Source organism: Martes martes, assembly GCF_963455335.1.
Source record: "Martes martes genome assembly, chromosome: X".
In the NCBI taxonomy this organism is placed as follows: domain Eukaryota; kingdom Metazoa; phylum Chordata; class Mammalia; order Carnivora; family Mustelidae; genus Martes; species Martes martes.
In genome coordinates, this window is record NC_137897.1 from 6,311,712 (window position 1) to 6,333,125 (window position 21,414).

At 47.1% G+C, this 21,414-nt stretch overlaps 2 protein-coding genes across 4 annotated transcripts in view; both read left to right on the forward strand.

Moving 5' to 3' along the window:
* The window catches only part of TBL1X (transducin beta like 1 X-linked), a 214,678-nt gene that overhangs the window by 113,957 nt on the left and 79,307 nt on the right, over positions 1-21,414 (forward strand). The window lies entirely within an intron of this gene.
* Positions 11,326-11,761, forward strand: LOC308336994 (ubiquitin-conjugating enzyme E2 variant 2-like; the record flags this gene model as incomplete). The annotated part of the gene is made up of 2 exons (XM_080794911.1): positions 11,326-11,492; positions 11,608-11,761. 2 exons carry the CDS (start codon positions 11,326-11,328, stop codon positions 11,759-11,761), a joined length of 321 nt encoding a protein of 106 aa, XP_080651037.1.

Genomic DNA, 21,414 nt, shown 5'->3' on the forward strand with positions numbered 1-21,414 from the left:
ACATTTCCGTTCGGCGTCCCGACTTGTGTCCCTTTGGTCTGGTCGCCCTGTGAAACTAGGACACTGGTTCTAGCCTTGCCGTGTCTTCTAGTGCATGAAGGGGACCCAGGATTCGTGTGGCAGCCCTTTACTCTCCGGCAGTGGAGAGGAGCAGGAACGTTGCTCTTGCCTTCGCTTGATGCCTGCTGCAGAGACCCCACGTCCAGATCAGGGGACATTGTGAGGTCCTGGGGGTTCGGTTTTCAGCGTATCTTTTCAGGAGAACGTAATTCAGCCTGTAACATTGTGCATCGGATGGTTCTGTTTCCTTGTGCGCCGTGCTGCTGGGTTCCTCGGAACCGCCTGGCTGGGATGGCTGGAGGAGGGGTTTTCTGAGCGCCGTAGGGTCACTGCAGTGATCGGGCACAAGGGGGCCACAGAGGCACGAGAGCAGGTGTATTCCCTTGTCAGAGGTAGTGAGCCCTGGATCTTTGAGTTTTTATGGACAGGTCCCTTGATTTTCAGAAGCGTTCTCTCAGAAGTCTCCGCTGTTGTCTGTCTTCTCTCCCCATTCCCGTGTGCGGCTCTGACCATATTCCCACTCGCGGTGCAGCCGAGTCCGTGCCTTGTTTGTAACTCACAGTTGATTTTTGGTTGTAAGTTTCCCCAGAACTGAAAAACAAAAACCAGAAACCCAGCTGCCCCTGAATACGTTACAGATCTTGCTCACAGGTAAAAAGGGCACCCCTCTGTGTTAGAAGGGCTCCTGGGTGGCTCAGTCAATTTAGTGTCCGACTCTTGGTTTTGGCTCAGGTCATGATCTCAGAGATGTGAGATCGAGCCTCGAGGTGGAGTCTGCTTGAGACCTCCTCCCCTCCCCCCAAACCTCAAATAAATAAAAATTTTTAAGACAAGAATATGTGATTGACAAATGATATCTTGATTAGAAAATAAAACACATCAGGGGCGCCTGGGTGACTCAGTGGGTTAAAGCCTCTGCCTTTGGCTCAGATCATGATCTCAGGGTCCTGGGATCGAGCCCCGCATCAGGCTCTCTGCTTAGCGGGGAGCCTGCTTCCCCCTCTCTCTCTGCCTGCCTCTCTGCCTACTTGTGATCTCTGCCTGTCAAATAAATAAATAAAATCTTCAAAAAAAAAAAGAAAAGAAAAGAAAACACATCAGATACTGGAATGTGAGGCAATGAGGTTCTTTGTTTCTCTTCATCTTCATCATTTGAGACGTAGCCGTAACATCGCGCTGGTAGTCGCTGGCCCGGCTTTCGGAGCAGTTCCTGGACGCAGCGGAACCTGGCAGTGCGGGTGCAGAGTGGATCACGCTGGGAGGGAAAAGGTAGCTCTCCATCATAAGCCGGGTGCTCGGCGTGCACTCCCAGACATTTGAGGTGGAAGACAGACAGATGCTGTGGGCGGATAACCTGGGGTTTTATGAGATCAGAGCAGGACATGAGTCTCCAGGAGGAGTGCAGTTGATGGCCAGTGGTCTTCCTGTAGACAACGCGCAGGAGCCTTGGCACGGACCTCGTTCCTCTTTCCTTTTCCCGTTGGGGCAGCCTCAACCCTCTTGGGTTCACAGGAAAGCAGTAGTTGTTACTAGAAAATCAAGTGTGTGTTTGCCGACCGTCCTCTAGCTGCTCAGAGCCAGTTTTGCCTGAATGCGGCTGAAGAACTAGCGCGTGAGGACCAGCTCTCCTGCACCTGCCCCGTGGAGCACCGCGCAAGCCGGAGTGCGGGAGTAGCTGCCGGGAGCCGTCTCCTTTCGGTAAAGGTCACGGGTGCTGGCCTTCTCAGGGCATGGCTGACGCTTCCTTTGTGGGGGAATCCCTAAAAGGGAGTGGCACTCATCTCTCTGGCACTGGTGATCACGTACACACCCCAGAGAAGCGCAGGGGAGAGGAGAGACCCCAGGGCGCTCTGTGACTCTCCACTGTCGGTGGACGCATGAAACCCGGTCCATGATGGGAAGTGAAGCGCAGGCTATGCTCTGTCTCTTTCAGTTGGATCAGGCAAGCTCACTAGGATTTCATCTGCTTTTAACTACCTATGGTGGAGGTTGAGCAGGACGTTGGAAAAAATACTACAGACAGTGGTATCCTTCTTTGTAACACAAGGAGACTCTCCTCGCCACGTAGGTAATGTTGACGATCCTTTCTGACCCCAGATGGAAATACTTGTTGACACGTACTTACTGAGTCCTTAAACCCAAGAGGCCCACAAGCCTAGCTGTGTTGGGCTTAGATCAGTGGAAAGCCATGCTTCTTCCTGGAGTGGTAATGAAATAACGATGTTGGATTTTGAATGTGTGCAGCCAACACTTGCTGAGGCTCTCGTGTGTATCATGCACGGACGGTCACACCAATAAAGAGAACTTACTTTTTTATGGGATTGGATTGGCTAGGACAGGCCTGAACACGGGCAGACCCCTGACTGTTGTGGGAGCAGAGTGGAGGTCTGAGTCTGCTCTAGAGGGTGACAGGCTTTAGGAACGTGCTGGCATTCCCACTGGACCTTTCCAGGATGGAATTTTCTCCAGAGGAGAAAGCAAAGGTTCTTCTTGGTGGAGGGAACAAACCAGTCAGGACATGTGGACTCGATTACTTGTGTGGGGGGGATCGCTGGACGTTTTGCTCAGTAGAGGATGATGTCATAAGTCCGTGTTTTGGGGCGTTACTTCTGGCGGTATGAGTCCGAGTCTCTGGGAGAGCACATTAGTGATGACTGTCGCACAAATGTGGGGGATGGTGTTCAGTGCCTGGAGGGCGATACCCATGCAGTCAGCATTTGCATTCAGCGAACCTCCGTGCTCTTGGTTGGGCGGGTGTGGACATCTGGGTCAAATAGGGCCAGGATTCGCGGCCACATGCGGTCTCTGTGGAGCTGTTCAGGAACGGGGGGTGTGGTGGGCAAGGGTTGTCAGGAATGTCCTCCCGAGGCAGGGTACACATGAGAGTTTTGTTTTTCTCTTCATTCCATGAATAGCAAAGGTGAGGTGATAGCTGTCCAGCTTTGGGCAGCCTCTGTGAGCACCGAGCTTATTTCTGGACGCAAGTGGTCAAGGCAGACCTAGCCACAGCTCCCAGAAGTGTAGCTCGGGGATGGAATTGCAGTGAACGAGGAACTGGGATTGCGGCCCAGCCTCCACGCTTGTGCCTGTGTTAGACAGAAATACGGAATATGTGTACAGGAGGTCAAAGGCATGATGAGCAGGTGATTTTCTTCTTTTCCTTTTATTATTTCACACGTGTTACCTTTCTGAGGGAGCACAGTAGTATTTGGTGCTCTGTGTGGTTCCTATATACAGAACTTTCTAGAATGCCTCATACTGGCGCTGAAGCTAAGTTAGGTGACTTCGGGACTGTGAAGCAGAGTATTCATAGCCATGAAATACAAATGCTGGCTACGTCTTCAAGTTCCTCTTCTGTTACTGTGTTTGGAGACCCTCTTGCTGCTAGTTCTCTGAGCAAGCGGAGCTATTTCCAGCAACATGTTTTCTATCTCACAAGCCCTTCTTCTTGATCTGAGAATTCCTGGCTCACGACACTTTGTGGTGAAATCGAATCCTGAGCTGTGACTGGTCCTGGACACGGGGCTCCTCTGCTTTGAATGTATCGCCCTGAAGTTGGACGTCAGTATATTTTTAAATGACAGCAGACGAACTAGATCGTCAAAAGGTGATTTCTTTCACACTAAATGGATGCCAAGTATTGGGTAGAGTTGATTACAGTTATATACAAAGTCACTGAATTTCAGTTCTTATAAGGTATCTGCCATTTAATGCTAATAGACCATATTTTTTCCTTTTGTAGAGGTGAGGATTATAGGTGATTTAAGGATTTTTTTCCCTTCTTTTTTTTTTAAGCTTTCATTTTTAAGTAACATCTACACCCACAACGTGAGGCTTGAACTCACAACCCCCAATACCAAGAGTCACACTCCATCTATGGAGCAGGCCAGGCGCCCCTCGCCTCTTACGGTTCCTAATAACTGGTTGCAGTTGACTGCGTGAGGAACTGTAGATTCAGAGGTTCTGAAGGCAAACTTAGTTCTTGATTAGATCCTGGAACGTTTGTCGTACACATGCCAGCAGTCGCTGTAAACGAGCAGGCTCGCTGCGTGAGTTGTGGAAGGACACACTGGAGAGAACTCGGAGTAAATGAAGATTCCTTTCCTTTCAGCCATCCTCAGCAGTTAAGAGTGAGAGCAGGTTTCGGGAACACGTGCCTCCGGACTCGAGCTGCTTACTGTTCTTCCAGACAAACCAATCTTTCTCCTTTAAGGGAAGCCATTTCAGAATTTCTAATTAATTCTTCAAGCGGACTCATTACTGGGACTGGAGAAAGAGCTCATTATGGTAATGGTTTCTCATCCGTTCTGTGGTTTGCTGTCACAGACCCTGGGGGCCAGGCTAAGCTGTAGTTCCAGTGTCTCTCTCATTGGTCTGGAACCCACAGCACCACCTTTGTTTTCAGAATAATTATCTAGTGATTTTTATAAATACAGTAAAAATCTCACTGTTTTACAAAAGCGGAAGCTGTATGTGTGGACACCTATATGGAAACCAGTCACATAAAACATGCCTGTGTGTGTGTATTTGTGGACAACATTTGGAAGCCCTAGCGTATGAAGTCTGTCGTTTGACATCTGGTACGTCCTCTCTCTCCAGGCCCACCTGAACCCGAGGTGTGTCCCCGCACAGGAAGGGAAAGGCGGAGGCCCACGTCGGTGCTGTTGCGCTGGGGCGTCCGTCCGAGTGGGAACAGCCGAGGTCCCATGTAGGACCAAAGCCAGAGGCGCCTTTGCCTCCCAGGGTTTTGCCGAGAGAGTAAGAGCCACGCCCACGGTCAGTGGTTGCGTCCGTCCCCCAGGACTAACAGCGAGCCACATGCTGCGTGGCCTAAAACAGCAGAGACTTACTCTCTCTCGGTTCTGGAGCACCGAAGTCTGACGTCAGGGTGTCACCGAGGCCACCCACCCTCGGAATGAAGGAGGCCCTGGGGGAGAGGATCCTTCCATGTCTCTCTCCGCTGGCTTCCCGTGGCTGCCAGGAGCCCTGGGCGCTCCTGGCTTTGCAGACACAGCGCTCCCTCCTCTGCCTTCTCTGTGTGTCTCTGTCTTCACAGCAGCCGTGTGGGTCAGGGGCACACCCCACTCCCGTATGACTTCATCTTGATGAATTCCATCTGCGATGACCGCGTTTCCAAATACGATCTCATTCTGCAGTGCAGGGGGGTTGGGACTGCAACCTCTGCTTTGGGGAAGACCCAGTTCAACCCGCAGTAGTGGTCATCCCCCACACCTCATCCCACCATGCCCTTCCTCTCCCGGACCCCCTCCCCACCCCCCACTCCCAGCGGGCCACCCAGCCACACCTGATGCATGCCTGGGGCCATTGGACGTTTTTACAAGGCAAGCGAAAGAGGTCCAGTTAAAACTTCTTTGTCTTTAATAAAATCCGCATGTAAATAGGACAGCGCTCCAAGTGCAGTGTTCCATAAAGGGTCAAGGCCGCTTCGTCTTTGTACCCAGGAGCATAGTCAAGCGGTGAGGTCAAAAGCCAGGCAGAGGCTAGCATCGACTTGGGGGACTTTTTATTTCATGTTTCTCTGCCAGGGGTCCGCAGATTCCAGCAGTCTGTCCCTCAGGAGGGGAGGTTTGGATGATCACCGTTCCCAGAGGCGCGGGGTGGCGTTTCTGATGTGTGCGCTTCACGGCTGTGCGCACTGACTTGGACCTTCGGCCTGGGAACCCGCTCAGTCACGCTGCATGACGAATCTTCTTCGGACGACTGAACAGGAGGAATGAGCCCGGGTCCTGGTGACAGTGTCCTCTGTGGGCCCACTCGCCTTGTCCCTTGGAATACTGCATCATCCAGCCACACAGCAAGGACTCTTAAAGGCCCCTGGCCACGGGAGGGGGGGGGGCAGAATCTGGGAGTTCTGAGCGCAGCCCCCCCCCTTGTTTTAGCCAGAGGGGGGCAGGAAGAGGGACAGTTGTGCCCATGGGGTCTTGGTGCCTGGAATCCGGAGATGTGTCCGTGGCGTCTTGGCCAGTTTTCTCTGAAAGAAATGACACCGTGGGTGAGTCTTCGATGCAGAGTCAGACATCTTTCAAGACTCTTCTGGCTCTTCTGAGGGAAGCGTGTTAAACAACACGTCTGCTCAAGAATGCTCTGTGTTTGCAAGTTTCAGAGCGTGGAAGGTGAAACCCGGACCTGGGAATTTCCCCCTCTCTGCAGCGTTGGTGGCTTCAGATAGTAAACAGGAGGTGACCCGGGTGTTCTGTCCCCGAATTCAGCCCCAGGAGACGGACGGGGGCCCAGAGGATCGGCTTCCAGTAGTAGTTTTCTCAACGGGGAATACGATTCCGCATCATAATTACGCTCCCCAGACGAGATCCCGCTTCATAATTAGAGTCCCAGTTAGAGTGCGTATGCATCTGTCCATTCTGTCCATTCCAGCCGTTAGCGTCAGACCCATGAAGAAGGCAGCCAAACAAACTAGAATTCCGCTTTGGAGGTAAAAAGTCTAAGTTCTGTTACACGAGGTAACATACCAAGAACTTGCAGCAGGAGCTTGTCCTCGGATCTGATGAGAACTACTGCTTGTACCGTTTGGACATGGAGATGCTGCGCTGAGGGGAGCAAGGTATTTGCTGGGGACTTAGGGGGAGGAAAGAGCCGTCTGGTTTCTAAGGCTGCATGCATCTGGGAGGGAAGTGACTTACCCAACAGGCGCAGATTTTACTCTTTAAAAGAGAGCTGTTGGAGGGGTGCCTGAGTGGCTCAGTGGGTTAAGCGTCCGGTCTTGATCTTGGCTTAGGTCATGAGATGGATCCCATCTTGGGCTCCGCACTGGGTGTGGAGCCTTCTTGAGAGTCTCTTTCTCCCTCTCCTTCTGTATCGCACTGCGTCCCCCACCCCACCCCCCAACTCCCTGCTGTCTCTCAGTCTCAAAAAAAAAAAAAAAAAAAGAGAGAGAAGTAATCGATGGCGGCAAAATAGATCCATTTAGTCTGGGTCTTTGTATGCTTTCCTGAAGGCAAACAAGTAGAATTAAATAGTAATTATTGGCTCAGAGCAGGTGGATAGGGAGTGGATTGATGGGGTTAGTTTCTAGGCCAGGTTGGTTATTTCTCCTAGTATACTCTGGTTTCAGCCCCTGCATTCATTATCAGTTGCTGTGTAACAAATAATCCCGTGGTCAACAGCTGAAAGTTACCAACACTTAGTATCTCGTACTGGTTCTGAGAGTCAGGAGTCCAAGTACAAATGAGCCCAATGGTCTAGTTCAGGGTGTCTCGTGAGTTGTAGTCCCATTGTCGGCTCTGGCTGTGATCTGTGAAAATTCTCCCAGCTGGAGGATCCATTCCAGGCTCATTCACGGATGTGCAAGTTGGCAGGAAGCTTCTGCTCCTCTGTAGGGCTGCTCATTTCCTGGCTTCCTCCCAGAGTGAGTGATCCATATGAGAAAAATGGACATAGAGGGGAAGAGGGATTGGAGAGAAAGAGATAAAGAAAGTGCTAAAAACCGTAGTCATTTCATACCTAATTGCAGAAGTGATATACCATCGATTCTGCTGTGTTCTGTTGGTCACACGGACCCACCTTGCCAGATGTGGGTTGGGATAGGCCAGGATTTGAACACCAGGAGGTGGGCTCATTGGGTGCCATCTGTGAGGCTGCCTACCACAGCACTCTGCCTTTTATACCATAAATTGGCATCTTGGTTAGAGATGACTCCTTTGAGTACATTACAGATTATCAGAAAATTCTGGAGGGGTACCTGGGTGGCTCAGTTGGTTAAGTGTCAGACTTGATTTTAGCTCGGTCATGATCTCAGGGTTGTGGAATTGAGTCCCCCTCTGGGCTTTGCGCTCAGTGGGGAGTCTGCTGGAGATTCTCTTTCTCTCTTCCTCTGCCAGCCCCCAAAATAAATAAATAAATCTTTTTTAAAAAAATGCTGGAGAAATTCTTTTTTTATTTAGCCCTGCTCATGGCATGAGCTTTGGAACCATTAGAACCTTATAAAGATTCTCACTTTACTACATAGTAGTCAGTTAAAGAACAATGACTGGGTGCTTATTTTGTGCTCTTAATTGTATTCTTGGGGAGACAAATCTTTTTCCCTCCAGTCGAATGGAAACATTTGTTGAGTGAGCCTTGTCAGTGCCCATCTTCACTGTGTATCCCTCTCAGTCTTCCAGTTACTGTCGGGATTGCTGCCCGTCTACATGCTCTTGCTGCCCCAAGACATTTAGGAAATGTTGTTTCTTTCCCTTTCAAGACACTGAAATTGAATTACCTTCCTTGCTGTCTTCCATGCAGAGTTAACGAAAGAAAAGTTCACGAGATTCTTTTTGCCCCCCCAAATGTTCCCAAAGTTTACGGAATTTTATCTCTTTCAAAACTTCTTTAAAATTTTTATTGCTAATTCAAGTGTGGTTGACATATATTAGTTTCAGGTGTACACCATAGCGATTCAGCAGTTCCACACGTTAGGAACTACTGCGATCAGTGTAGGTACGGTCTTTCACCAGGCAAAGCTGTTGCAGTGTTATTGACCGTATTCCCTATGCTGTACGGATCCTCCCTGTGCCTGATTCATGCTGTACTTTGGAAGTTGGTGCCTCTTAATCCCCTTTACCTATTTCGTCTGTACCCCCAACCCCCTGCCCTCTGGCTGATTACTGGTTGGTTCTCTGTATTTGTGAGTGTCCTCTTTTTTTATTGCTGTTTTTTGTTTGTTCGTTCATTTTGTTTTTTCAATTCCGCGTGGAAGCAAAACCGTGTGGTATTTGTCTTTCTCTGACTGGCTGATTTCACGTAACCTAGTACACTCTTAGTCCAGCCATGTTGTCACAAATGTCAAGATTGCACTCTTTTATGCCTAAGTAGTATTTCATCGTGTGCATATACCACATCTTTTCTATCTGTTGGTGGACATCTGGGCTGCTTCCTATCTTGGTTATTGTAAATAATGCTGCAATAAACATAGGAGTGCTTGTATCTTTTCCAAATTAGTGTTCTTGGATTTTTCAGCTAAATACCCGGAGTAGAATTACTGGACCACATGGTACTTCTTTTTTTTTTAAAGATTTTATTTATTTATTTGACAGAGAGATCACAAGTAGACAGAGAGGCAGGCAGAGAGAGAGAGAGGGAAGCAGGCTCCCTGCCGAGCAGAGAGCCCGATGCGGGACTCAATCCCAGGACCTTGAGATCATGACCTGAGCCGAAGGCAGCGGCTTAACCCACTGAGCCAGCCAGGCGCCCCGACCACATGGTACTTCTGTTTCTAGTTTCTTGAGGAACCTCCATACTGTTTTCCACAGTGGTCACACCAGTTTGCATTCCCACCACAGTACGCGAGGGTTCCTTTTTCTCCACGTCCTCGCCAGCACTTGCTGTTTCTTGTCTTTTTCATTCTAGCCATTCCAGCTTGTGTGAGGTGATGGTATCTCATTGTGGTTTTGATTTGAATTCTCTTGATGGGTGAAGTGGAGCATCTTTCCATGTGTCTGTTGACCATCTTGATGTCCGCTGTGGAGACATGTCTGTTCATGTCGTCTGCCCATTTTTAATTGGATTATTTGTCTTTTTGGTGTTGTGTTGAGTTTTTTACGTATTTTGGATTGAGCCCATTTTGGATATATCACTTGCAAGTATTTTCTCCCTTTCGGTAGGTTTTGTTTTGCCTTTTCATTTTGTTGATGGTTTTCTTTGCCGTATAAAAGCTTTTTTAGTTTGATGTGGTCTCGATTGTTTATTTTTGCTTTTATTTCCCTTGCCGGGGGGAGACATACTCAGAAAAATATTGCTAAGGCCAGTGTGCAGGAGATCAGTGCCTCTGTTTTCTTTGAAGAGTTTTATGGTTTCAGTTCTCACATCTAGGTCTTTAATCCGGTTAGAGTTTGTTTTGGTGTATGGTGAGAAAGTGGTCCAGTTTCATTTTTTTGCACATAGCGGTTCAGTTTTCCTAACATTTCTTGAAGAGACTGTCTTTTTCCCACTACATATTCTTGCCTCCTTTGTTACGGATGATTTGACTAGAATCATAGGCTCATTTCTGGGCTTTCCATTCTATTCCATTGATCTATGTATCTGTTTTTGTGCCAGTGCCATACTCTACAAAATCTTCTCTCTTACTTGTGATTTCGAAGATGATAGCATGTCTGTTGCTCTTTGCTCATGCAGCATTAGAATCATTCATTCATTCATTCCTTTGGGAGATACTGATTGAGAACTGTGCACCAGGCGTTGGGCAACACCCTGGAGATGTGTAGAGGACGGAATAGAATAATAAAGGCAGTTTTGAACAGTAATTTAAGGCACATCAGATGTAGAGAAATGAACCTGGTGATAAGTAGGAGTTCCATTTTACAAATTAGGACACTCAGAATGAGTCAATGAACATTTCATAGGATCCTCATTTTCGAGTTGAGAAGGGATCTTAAGATTCTCGTCTGGCTCCTGTGTTTTCTGGACAAGGCAGCTGCAGTGCAGAGAGGGGAGTGCCTTTTCTGAGTGGACAGCTCCAGACCCAGTGCTCTGAGCCCCAGGACATCATAGGCAGGAGCCAGGTCCCATGGTGTCTGTCAGCATCGGGAAGGTTAGAAACTTCCAGGTGATGTATTCACCTGCACTTTTGAGTTCTGGAGCCAGATGGGAAGGCCTTACCTTGCCCTAAATGTGGCCAGTTGCTTTGGCCCGAAGCTTGGGGGTGCCAGACTTTACTGTTAGTGGTCCTGACCCTGAGGCCCGGCTCTTGAAGGGCATTTCCTCCTTTTTGCTCTACGCTTTATCCTTGAAGGATTTTCATCCCTGCTCTTCAAGTCTGGCTAAAGCAAATAATCCAGAGGGTTAAGGTGGGGGCTGGGGAAGTTGGAAATAAAAACAGAATAATAAAGAGAAGGGCGTTTTGAATGGTGGAAATGGGAGACCTGTGTAAGACTTGTAACTTGGTAAGAGTGGGTAGGTGTTTCCTCTGGGAAAGGCTAGCGATCTCTGATGTGTTGAGGATTTGCGGTGACCCCGACTCATCAGTAGGAACGAGTTCTTGGTGGCAGCCCTCGGTAACAATCTGTTGACCCAGATTGGGCTGGTTGGTTCGTGTATGCGTATAGGTTCTCTCCCTGGTAAAGTCAGGCACGCCGTGGCTCACAGGCGCCACTGCTTCTGCGACTCTTGCAGGCACGGACGAGCCATCTCACCTATGGGCTGGACACCCAGAGCTGGTCAGTATCAGAGAGCATTGGGTAAACCAGGGGATCACAAGGAATGCTACTCTTATACATTATTATAAAACTTTTTTTATTGGGACTGCAGGAGAAGATGGTGGTCCCCACAGGAGATAATGTTCCTCGTAATTTTCGCTTGTTGGAAGAACTCGGAGAAGGACAAAAAGGAGTAGGCGATGGTATGGTTAGGTGGGGCCTCGAAGATGATGAAGATGTGACACTTAAAAGGTGGACAGGCATGATTATTGGGCCACCAAGGACAAATTATGAAAACAATACATAGCCCGAAAGTAGAATGTGAAGCTAAATACCCAGAAACTCCTCCATCACGTAGATTTGTAACCAGAATGAATATGAATGGAATTAATAATTCCAGTGGAATGATGGATGCCCGGAGCATAGCAGTGTTAGCAGAATGGCACAATTCATGTAGCATTAAAGTTGTACTTCAAGAGCCAAGACTTCTAATGATGTCCAAAGAAAATATGAAGCTTCTACAGCCACCAGAAGGACAAACATACGACAGTTGATTTTAGTGGATCTCAAACTTGTCTTACATCAGCCACCTTCTACTCATGTTAATGTCTTGATTAAATATCACAGTGCAAAAATACCCACACGTTAAGTGAAAGAATTCCATGAATTCATGGAAAACATGACCTGGACATTCGTGAGAATATATTTAATATGTGTACACCATTATGTTTTCAGGTTACAGGAGGAAAAATGCAGCACAATTCTTTTTCCTCTGTTAAGGCACTATCATTTAAGCATAAACCTGGAGTACTCAAAATGGAATTCAGGTTTACAAGATAAAAGCATGGAGAGACGAGTCAGATGCTGCGGAAGCGTGTGTGTTCCTGAAAAGTAAAATCACATCTCGAGAAGGAAAAACAGAAGTGGCGTGCTTTGTCTGTCTTGCTTAATGAAAGAGCTTCAGCTAAAATTGTCTGAAGTAGCAGGTACAATAAATATTGTCACAAATTCTGTTAATTTTTGAAGCAGTGTGGGTGCTGACTCCTAGTAATAGCAAAAAGATGTTCAGGATTGTTTTGATACCTGTAGTTATAATAAAAAATGTTGCTGAAGGGGGGTGGAGAGGTCGATAAATTCTGTTAAAAGCCGTTCTGGTGTGTTACATGTAACAGACATGGTAAATATTTGTTTACAGTCTTTGGGAAACCGTGCATTTAAGTAAAATCTACAGAAAGGAGATAGGTGTATGGATATGTGGTTTTGAGATTAAAGTTAGTCTTAAAATGTAAATAAAATGTGGAACATGGTCTCAGACTTTTCTTTTTAGGTCTCACCCATTTTTTCATTCATGTCCTTTTCCTGGGCCAGTATCCCACCCCGGGCAGCATATGGAGTTTAGTCGTGCTTTCTCCTTACTTATGTTCTCTGGTTCTCTGGGCTACGACAGGTTCTCAGACTTTGTTGTTGTTGTTGTTGTAGTGACCCTGATCATTTTGAGGAATGCTGGTCATGCATCTTGTAGAACGTTCTTCAGTCTGCGTTTGGCTGATGTTTTTCGCTGGATCAGATTCGGGTAATGAGTTTTGGGGACAAAGACCCACAGAGGTTAAGTCCCCTCCTCTCACGTGCTGTCAGGGGTGTGTGGCGTCCGCGTGCCGTACGTCTGATGCACCGCCCCGGTCACTTGCCGGTGGCGGGTGCCGGGGCTCGCGACTCTGCAGTTACCGTTCTTCCTTTCCGTGGGCCGTTCTTCCCGAGCCCACGCTCAGGGCACGCGTGTTAAGCTTCACTGGGGGTTGTTTGTGCTTTAGGTTCAAGTACACCAAGTGCAGGCTCATTCACCGGCCTCTCGACAGAAGGGGATAGAGCTTTTTCCTAACTGCAGATCCAGGTCATCTCTTGTCATAAACTGAACCTGTGGTTTGTCCTCTGCCGTCTCCAGTGTCGGCTTCTTTAAGGTGGAAGTGGGATCTGGGAGAGATTTCTGAAAGCATTTCTGTGCAGAATCCACCCACGAATTTGTGGCCTCTTCCCACACCTGTTCCCCCTTGTCCGCCCTACAGCTGTCTTGATGACACATTTGTGTCTCGTGGTCTGTCTTGGGTTGGCCTCACTGCAACACAGCATCTGATGTAGTTCTGGGAGAAGAGAGTTTTGTGCGCCCAGTTTGTAGGTTGATACAATATTGAATTACTTTTCACAAATGTACTTACCCGGTCCGGCTGGCACAAGCAGGTTTGGGCCCGGTGGACACGGGGTCTTCATGGGACGTGCAGGTTCGGGCTCTGGCAGGGAGGCCCCTGGGCCCGCGGGGAAGGAAGGGGACCCCAGCACGGTGAGTTCCAGGCCTGTGGGCAGCTGTCAGCACGTCTGTGGGGTGCATGGGGCTGGTTTAATTCAGCGAGAAAATCCAATTGGAGGCCTTGTTAAGAGACCTTCTCCTCTGTGTATTTTTAGAAGCAGCGAATATCAATCATAAATATTTAATGTAGCGTTTGTAGACTTTAGCATCAGAAAGCTCCAAAAAGCTGACTCAGAGGAGGTCGGTGCGTGTATTCCTAGGGAAGAAAAGAATTGCCCCAATGCATCACGTGATAGAAGGAAAAGCATCATTGATGTTCTTAGGAAAGGAAGAAATAGGTGAATAGCTATCTTATGTGTCTTGTTAATACCAGATGTGGAACCTAGTCATTATTCTTTGCGTGCCAGGGTTCTCATAACTCTATTCTGATTTTAAAAAATAATGTGAGCAATTTGAAAAAAAAAAATAGCATGGAAAGAAACTAGACTCCTCTAAACCCACCCGTGGAAGTTCCCCTTCAGTGTTCTGGTGTATTTCCTCCCAAATGTCTGTACCTGTGCGTGTGTAGCAGTCTGCACGTTCCGCTGTCTCGTGCTCATCTCTGCTTAAGCTTCCAGAGGAAGCATGGGTCATCTACCAGCCTTTAATGAACACATTTGTGTGCATCGCTCCTGTCACGTTCATGTGCTGTAGTTTACGGAATACACGTGATTGGAGATTTAGATCGCTTCCGGTTTGTGTTTCAGGATAGTTTGCTTGAAGTAGAATTGAAGGGCTCTTGAGACTGATTACCAAATTGCTTTCCTGAAAGGTTGTTCAAGTTGTATAGTACTGGGGGCTGGGGGGACAGCCCTCTCAGGGAGCTCCCACGATGGTGGTCAGCTGAGCTGGGAGTGCGTGGCATCTTTTTATATATATACGTATATGTATATATATATATATATATTTGCATTTCTTTGATTATTAATGAGGTGGACTATTTTATCTTGTTGGTCAGCCATTTGCATTTTTTTTCCCCTGTGATTTGGACAAAAGCCCTTTTAAAAGGCATACCTCAGACTCATTCTTTGAACTTGACACTTTCTGGATTTTCCTTGAAGGCCAGTTGCTTTAAGGATTTGCAGTGTCAGTTTGAGCTAAATGGGTCATTTCTGATGTTTGCTGGCGCATTAGTGCTCTGAGTTGAGACAAACTGAATTTACAAATTAGGGCTGCATTTTTAAACAGGATCTATGTCCAAAAGCAGAATGTTAGCGATTAATTTACTAAGGTTATACCTACACATGTGTTTCTAATGTCATTGGTGTAACCCCTTTCCTTCAAGGAGTCTGTGTGCACCAGAGCTAAGACCAGTTATCATGTAACTTGATATGTTCAGAAGTCACAGAGACACGTGCATTCCACTCATCTCCTGTTTCCTAGTATGCTTATCAAAAGTCAGTATTTTTATAGAATGACAGCTGTAGGAAAAGCACAGATTCTTATGTTAGCCAATAAAAGATCTTTAAAATATAATTATAAATTGGCAAACTTGTCGATTTGTTTCCACTCGTCATTAGCCAAAGTTCAGTGTTTCCAAAGGATGTGTATATACGCGTGAGTGTGTGTATGTGGGTGACATATGTCTTCTCATACAAATGAATTAATCGAGTATCGACTTTGCGACAGGCTCTGTGCTGCACGTGAAGCAGGGAACCATTTTATCAGACGATTGGGCGCAGAATTTTCTAAAGCTCTCTGAAGCCCTTATTCAGAGAAACGCTGTGATAATATGGGGGTGGGATTCCTGTCCTTTTACAGCATTGCAGGTGGAGTGCCGTAGTGGTGTCTGGGCATTTTTGCTCAAAAGTACATTAATTAGGGAAGAGGCTATCCAGGGCTTGAATGAGTCATTTCCTGCCGAGTATCAGTAGGTGAGATAATCCACGGGGAAATGGCCATTTTCTCCAATATCGGGCATTTCCTTACGACTCATTACGACCCATTTCCTGTCTGTTTTCGTACCCCAGACTCAGAGTCTTCTTTGTTCTGCGGTGTGCAGTAGGCCCAGAAGGCGAGAATGGGGAGCAGCAGACTTCTCTCACGTGCCTCTCCGGAATGTGGGTCAAGGTCGATGACTTTGAATTTGAACTCAGTTTCACAGGGCGTACAGGTGCGCACACACAGCGCCCGCATCCGCCAGAGTGGATTCCTTCTCCTTCCTTCCGCTCCATCACCGGGGCGGTGTGTTTGTGGTTCCACGTGAACCGAAGGCTGCAGTGATACTCCGTTGCTAAAACAAAGACAGTTGAGTCCGTGTCTGTGGTCCCTGAGGACGGGCATGCGGTGGGCCCCCCTCGCCCCCAGGCTCCAGCCCTGTAGGCGATGATTCTGCATGTGTAATGGGCGTAATGGGCATAATGGGCGGGGCTTCAGTCATTAGAATCACGAAGTGTTCCCTGAAAGTTAGGGGCAGAGAATGTCAGACCTGAAAGAAGACTTAAATGTAAGGCTAATTACAAGAGTGACGAATGGTAGTCCTGGCGAAGGTGTTTTGTTCTTAATTAGTGGCCCAGTGGGACCTGAGCTCTGCTGTTTTGTCTCCTGCACAAAGCCGGTTACTTAGCATCGTTGCCTTTGTGTGCCTGTGGCCACGTGTGAGGAAGTGCGACACCGGTATCGTGAGGTCACCCCCATTTTGGAGATGAGGGAGCTTCAGCTAACTTGGGTCCTTACTTGGAAATGAGACCTGTGCCACCTGCTGAGCCTGGAAGCTCCAAACTCAGAATGTATAATGAGCCCAGAGTTGAGCCTGGGGCTGTTTGCTCACCCCAGGGGTGGCCTGCCGATGACCTTGGCGTTCTGAGACTCAGGCTTTCACCTGCACCTTGCTCAGGTGTCTGATGGAACTTCTAGTGATTCACAATATTAAGACATAACTTCAAACGCAAAATTACTTTTTTTCTGAGAGAAAGCTAGTCTTCGACTGGAAAGGTTTGTGATGAATAATGTGTTTCAGATTGGTCAAGGAATAAAGAAGTTGTTATGGCATATAATTAAAAATCGGCAATGGTCACAATTAAAGCCAGAATCCTGTGGCCAAAACAGACTGTCTGCTTTCATCTGGTAACCACCATCAGCATGTCAGAGCCTACAGGCACCTAGAAGTGATCTCCATGGGTGCTGTGCAGTAGAACTAGAATGGGGGCCCTGAATGTGATTTTCTTGTGGCCACAATACAGAGTAAAAAGAAACCAGTGAAATTAATATTGCAACATATCTTAATATACATCAGGTTAATATTGCAGAGCATAATTTAATATGTAATGATACAATAATACATTCTGTTTCACTCTCATTCCATTTCAACAAGTGATCCCTGTGAAAAATTATCGAAAAGAAATTTTGTGTCTGTCTTTTTTTCTACCATCTCATATGTGAAATTCAGTTTGTAATTTGCATTTACAGCCCCTGCTATAAATGTGGACTCCTAGGTCGGTCCAATTGGAGACTCTGAGGTCCATTATCTAGAACTATGAAAACTAGCTCATGATAATGAGAAGTAATTTTGAGGAAGAAACTTAATACTGTTTTTAGGAGGAGATAGTTTTAAACTTTGGTAAGTTATTAATATGTGGTGTTGGTTAAGACAGAAAGTGTTGTGGGCATGTAATTTAAAAATCTGCATGAGGACCAGTTACGGAGGAATCATCTGGCCTGGGAAGACCCCATATCCCTCCACCCTGTAGACCACAGTCAAAGGATTTTTCTTAGTAGCTGTCATGACCTGCTGTGTCCAGTCAGGTAGCCACTAGACATGTGGAACTGTGGTACCTGAAATGTGGCTAGTGTCACTGAGGGGTGGACTTTAAAATTGCATTTCCTTTTAATTGATTTAGCTTTAAATGTCAGTACTTGGCTTAGTTATTGGAAAACATTTAAGTATGTTGGGAGTTATGTAGATAATGTGATCTGTGATTTCACGTGTACATTTTCTGAACTATAATAGCAGTTATGTATTTCCAATGAAAATTTAATTTCCTAATCGAGATGTGTCATAGTGAAAAGTACACATTGAAGATTTTGGAGATTGAGTTAGAAAAAGGAACCTGAAAGATCTCAATTAATTTTCGATATGGAATACATGTTGAAATGATGCTATTTTGTGTATATATTAAATTTCAATGTATTATGAAAAATAAATTTACAGGTCGCAACTTGTTTGAAATTTAAAGCTCTACAGAAGCTGACCTGTTTCTTTCGGACAGTGCAGGTCTCCCTCCGAGTTCTCCTGTAACAAACGAAGGAAGTAATGCTCAGAATTACAGGCTCCTGGTTAATGATCACATCCCAGACCGTGCTTTCACCTCCCCTTTGAAAAACATTCTGTACATTCCACTGAGTCATCTTGATGATTTGTCCGGCTCCGCATTGGGCTGTTTTCAAGCATGGTCACCTCAGCCTACCTCCACCTACCCCCGCCAAGCTCCCCCGGTATCGGGAGTTGGCCCCGAGAAGGCAGGGCTCATCTCACTGGAAAGGGAGCAGGCCCTCCATCTGCACTTATCCCTACGGCATCCCTATGAGATAAAAAAGGCGAAACCCATTGTACACTCAAGATGAAGGGCGTCCAAGAGGTTGCATCACTGACCCTGACAAAGGAAACTTTCAGGTTCAGAGTCCGGGATGGAGCCCAGGGATGCTTCCTCTGATGAAGGCTGGTTTTTTCAAGCTTTGTTTAGGCGGCGCCACACCCCGGGGCTCTAAAGAAATAAAATTTGGTGCCACATGCAGAAGAAGGAAGTTCCCACACGGAGGAGCCGGTGATACTTGCTGACGGCGACACTGTGATGTGAAGGGTGCGCTCAGGAAGCTGCGAGTTTGACTTCTCCTCCTGGTCATCGGCCAGAACTGGGTCGCATGGAAAACAGGTCCTGTGGGGAGGGTGTGGCCGTGTGCCCACGTGAAGTTCAGCTGTCCTGTTCTCCAAGGATGGAGGGGGAAATGGGTGAGGGAAGACCCGTGGACTGGGCTCGAGGCCCTGTTCTGTCTTATGAGTTTCTGCCTGGTGCCTAGAGACCTCTCTCTCTGTCCACAGAACGGACGAGGATCTCGCCTGTGTTCTAAGGGCTAAATGGAGTAGCCAAGACGAAAGGGAGGCTTTCTTTTTCTTTCCTATCCTAGGTCAGACAAGATCGAACGCAGTGTTGGGAGTTACTGTTGACATGAGTGCATGGTGTGTATGTCGTGGCCACCTGGCACAGGAAAGGACTTGATCTTCTGTCTTTGTGGTCTTCCCCCTAGTACCACCTCCATCCGCACAGCTTGTTGCAAAATATTTGCACCCATTAAGCTCTCCATGAACGGGTCTGCTCTTCAGTCATTTGCATTCACTTCCTCTCTCAGCGTCAAGCATTCAGCCAGCCAGCCTGCGTTTACTGAGCACCTACTGTGTGGACATCCAGAACTATGTTCGATGCAGGGAGTGTAGCAGTGAACAAAGCAGACAAAAATCTTCCGTTCTAGTGGGCTGAGAAGTAAGTGCTCCGTGTGACACATTAGATGTGGTGCTACAAACGAGAGCCGGGGAAGTCACTTTGCTTTCGGTTATATTGCATTTTATGGATTTCAGGGACCTGCGGTATTTATCAAAAGGCAGATACAGTCACTCGCGCCCTCCAGCACTGCCGCCAAAGCAGAATGCAGTAGGAGTATTGAAGTACTGATTGCTTTTCAGTGTTATTCTGGTATATTTGAGTTCTTTTCTTTATGATTTTCAGCCGTGGAATTAAAGTTTTTAAAATCTTTGTTTCTCGAAAGATAGGTAAAACACCATTTTCCGTTATATAACAGCACTTGGTTGAGAAAAAAAAACCCTGCACACTTTTTAATGTACCTTTTCCAATTAGAAAAATTGTAAAGTGAAATTGATTTCTCTTGGGGTTTGTGCAGAAATTAGCAAACATAATGCTTTTCCCTGAGCAGGATCTTGTTTCAACTACCGAGAGGCTTGTGATCAGACAGGTGGAGTGAGGCGAGCTGACGAGTAAGAAGCCCCGGTTTTGTTTCAATAGCATCTTCTGACCCAGTAAGGAGAATCCAGGCTGCATTTTCTTACAGTGGCGATGCCGTTAAAACGTATGCAAACGGAGCACTTTTTATTAATACCAAGCCTTTGGTAAAGTATTTTGCTTTCGAGAGGCTTCGTGAATCGTCATCACATTTCCCCAGTATATTGGTCCTAAGTGCCCCCCTGACCTGCCGCGCTGAATTTCCATTCGGTGAGAGCGATCTCGTTAAATGGGGGTTTACGGCCCCTAGACTTTAGAAGAGATTATTAATGCAGTCAGACCAAGCCGTTTGAGGGTCGGGTGTATGTGGATTGCTTCCTCACATTTATGGTGACTTGGATACCCCGATGTCCACGTGGCAGCTGAGCGAGCAGCGACGAGGGCTTACATGCAGGCTTCATCCACGTGGCAATGTTCTGAGTAATCAAGCCACTAATATCCAGTAGGAGCGGTGCAACGGGGGAGACGGGAGGTACAGCGCCTGCGTTTTTAATTTGATTTTAATTCAACCTGTTGTTTTTGGCCTCTTTGGCTAATTTTTTGGTGTCAGCAGGTACTGCCTTGTGAGGTAGGCGTGATGATGGACTGGTGTTCATAATGATTCTTCTTCTCATTTTAATAGACGCCCTGGACATCCTGAGCCTGTTTGTACCTGATCATGTCGCTGTTGTTTCCCTCGCTTCCCTGTCCATCTCTGCACTGAGGGTGGACACCATTGGGTCGAAGCAAAAGGCTGTGGGCCGGCGAACAGAGTGCCTTCTAGGTAGAATGGAAGTTGAGGTTCATTGAGATTCTGTGACTCAGACCATCCTTGGGGATTTTTTTTCTTGTGTGTGTGTGTGTGTGTGTGTGTGTGTGTGTGTGTTTTTCCCATCTTGATGAGGAAGATGCCCTAAATACAAAACGCTATAGTAATTATTGTACGTCGCTAGCGTGTCACCTGACCTGCTAATTAATAAAGCTGAGTGCCATATGGTAAGTGTTTTATTCTGTTAAATTTAGGCAGAATATATTTGTTTGGAACAAATATATTGAGCCATTATTTTTTAAGGACAGTAGCTTTAGAAAATAGAAACATTAACACTTGGTGGATTGTCGGCCTCCCTGCAGTGATGCCCAGAACCTATGTGAGCAGTCCTCGAACGCTGGAAAGATAAAGCGAGACTGAGTTCCTACCAAAAGAGTGAAGGTGTCTTGTAGACAACTTAGGAGCAAGGAGGGAAGTTAAACTTGTATAGAACATGAACACGGGCTGCAGGAAAACCGCATAGATTCCCATAAGGGGACAGAACGGGTGTCTGAGCCTGGGCATTATTTACATATGGGACTGGATAGTTCTCAGCGGTGGGGCTGTCCTCTGCTTTGTGGGGTGTTGAGCTGCAGCCCGGGGTGCCACCCACCACGTACCAGTAACTCTCCTCGCAGCAGTTAGAGCAACCCAAACTGTGTCCAGAGAGTGCCCAGTGTCCCCTAGGGGAACATCATCACCCCGCTGATGAGAACCTCTGGAATAGACACGTAAGTGCAAACAGGTATAAGGGTCTTAGGTCTGGCATCTGGAGGAGGCGTGAGACATACGAGGAAGCCATCCCAGCGATTGTAGTTGGTCCTTCCACGCGCTACACACGGGATCCCTGGGAGCCCAAGGTGGCCGTGAGCAAACCATTCCTCTTGGGGTCAGGAAGGCTCTACCTCACTGACGTTGGGAAGAAAGGAGTTTTAAGCATCCTTTGAAGGTGGAGGTGAAGAGGTTGAGGGACTAGGTCAAAGATCAGCATTTTGTCTTCTATTTAAAATGTATCCTATTTCCGAGGTACGTATTTCCCTTTGCAGATAGCTGCCTTTAGGACAGAAT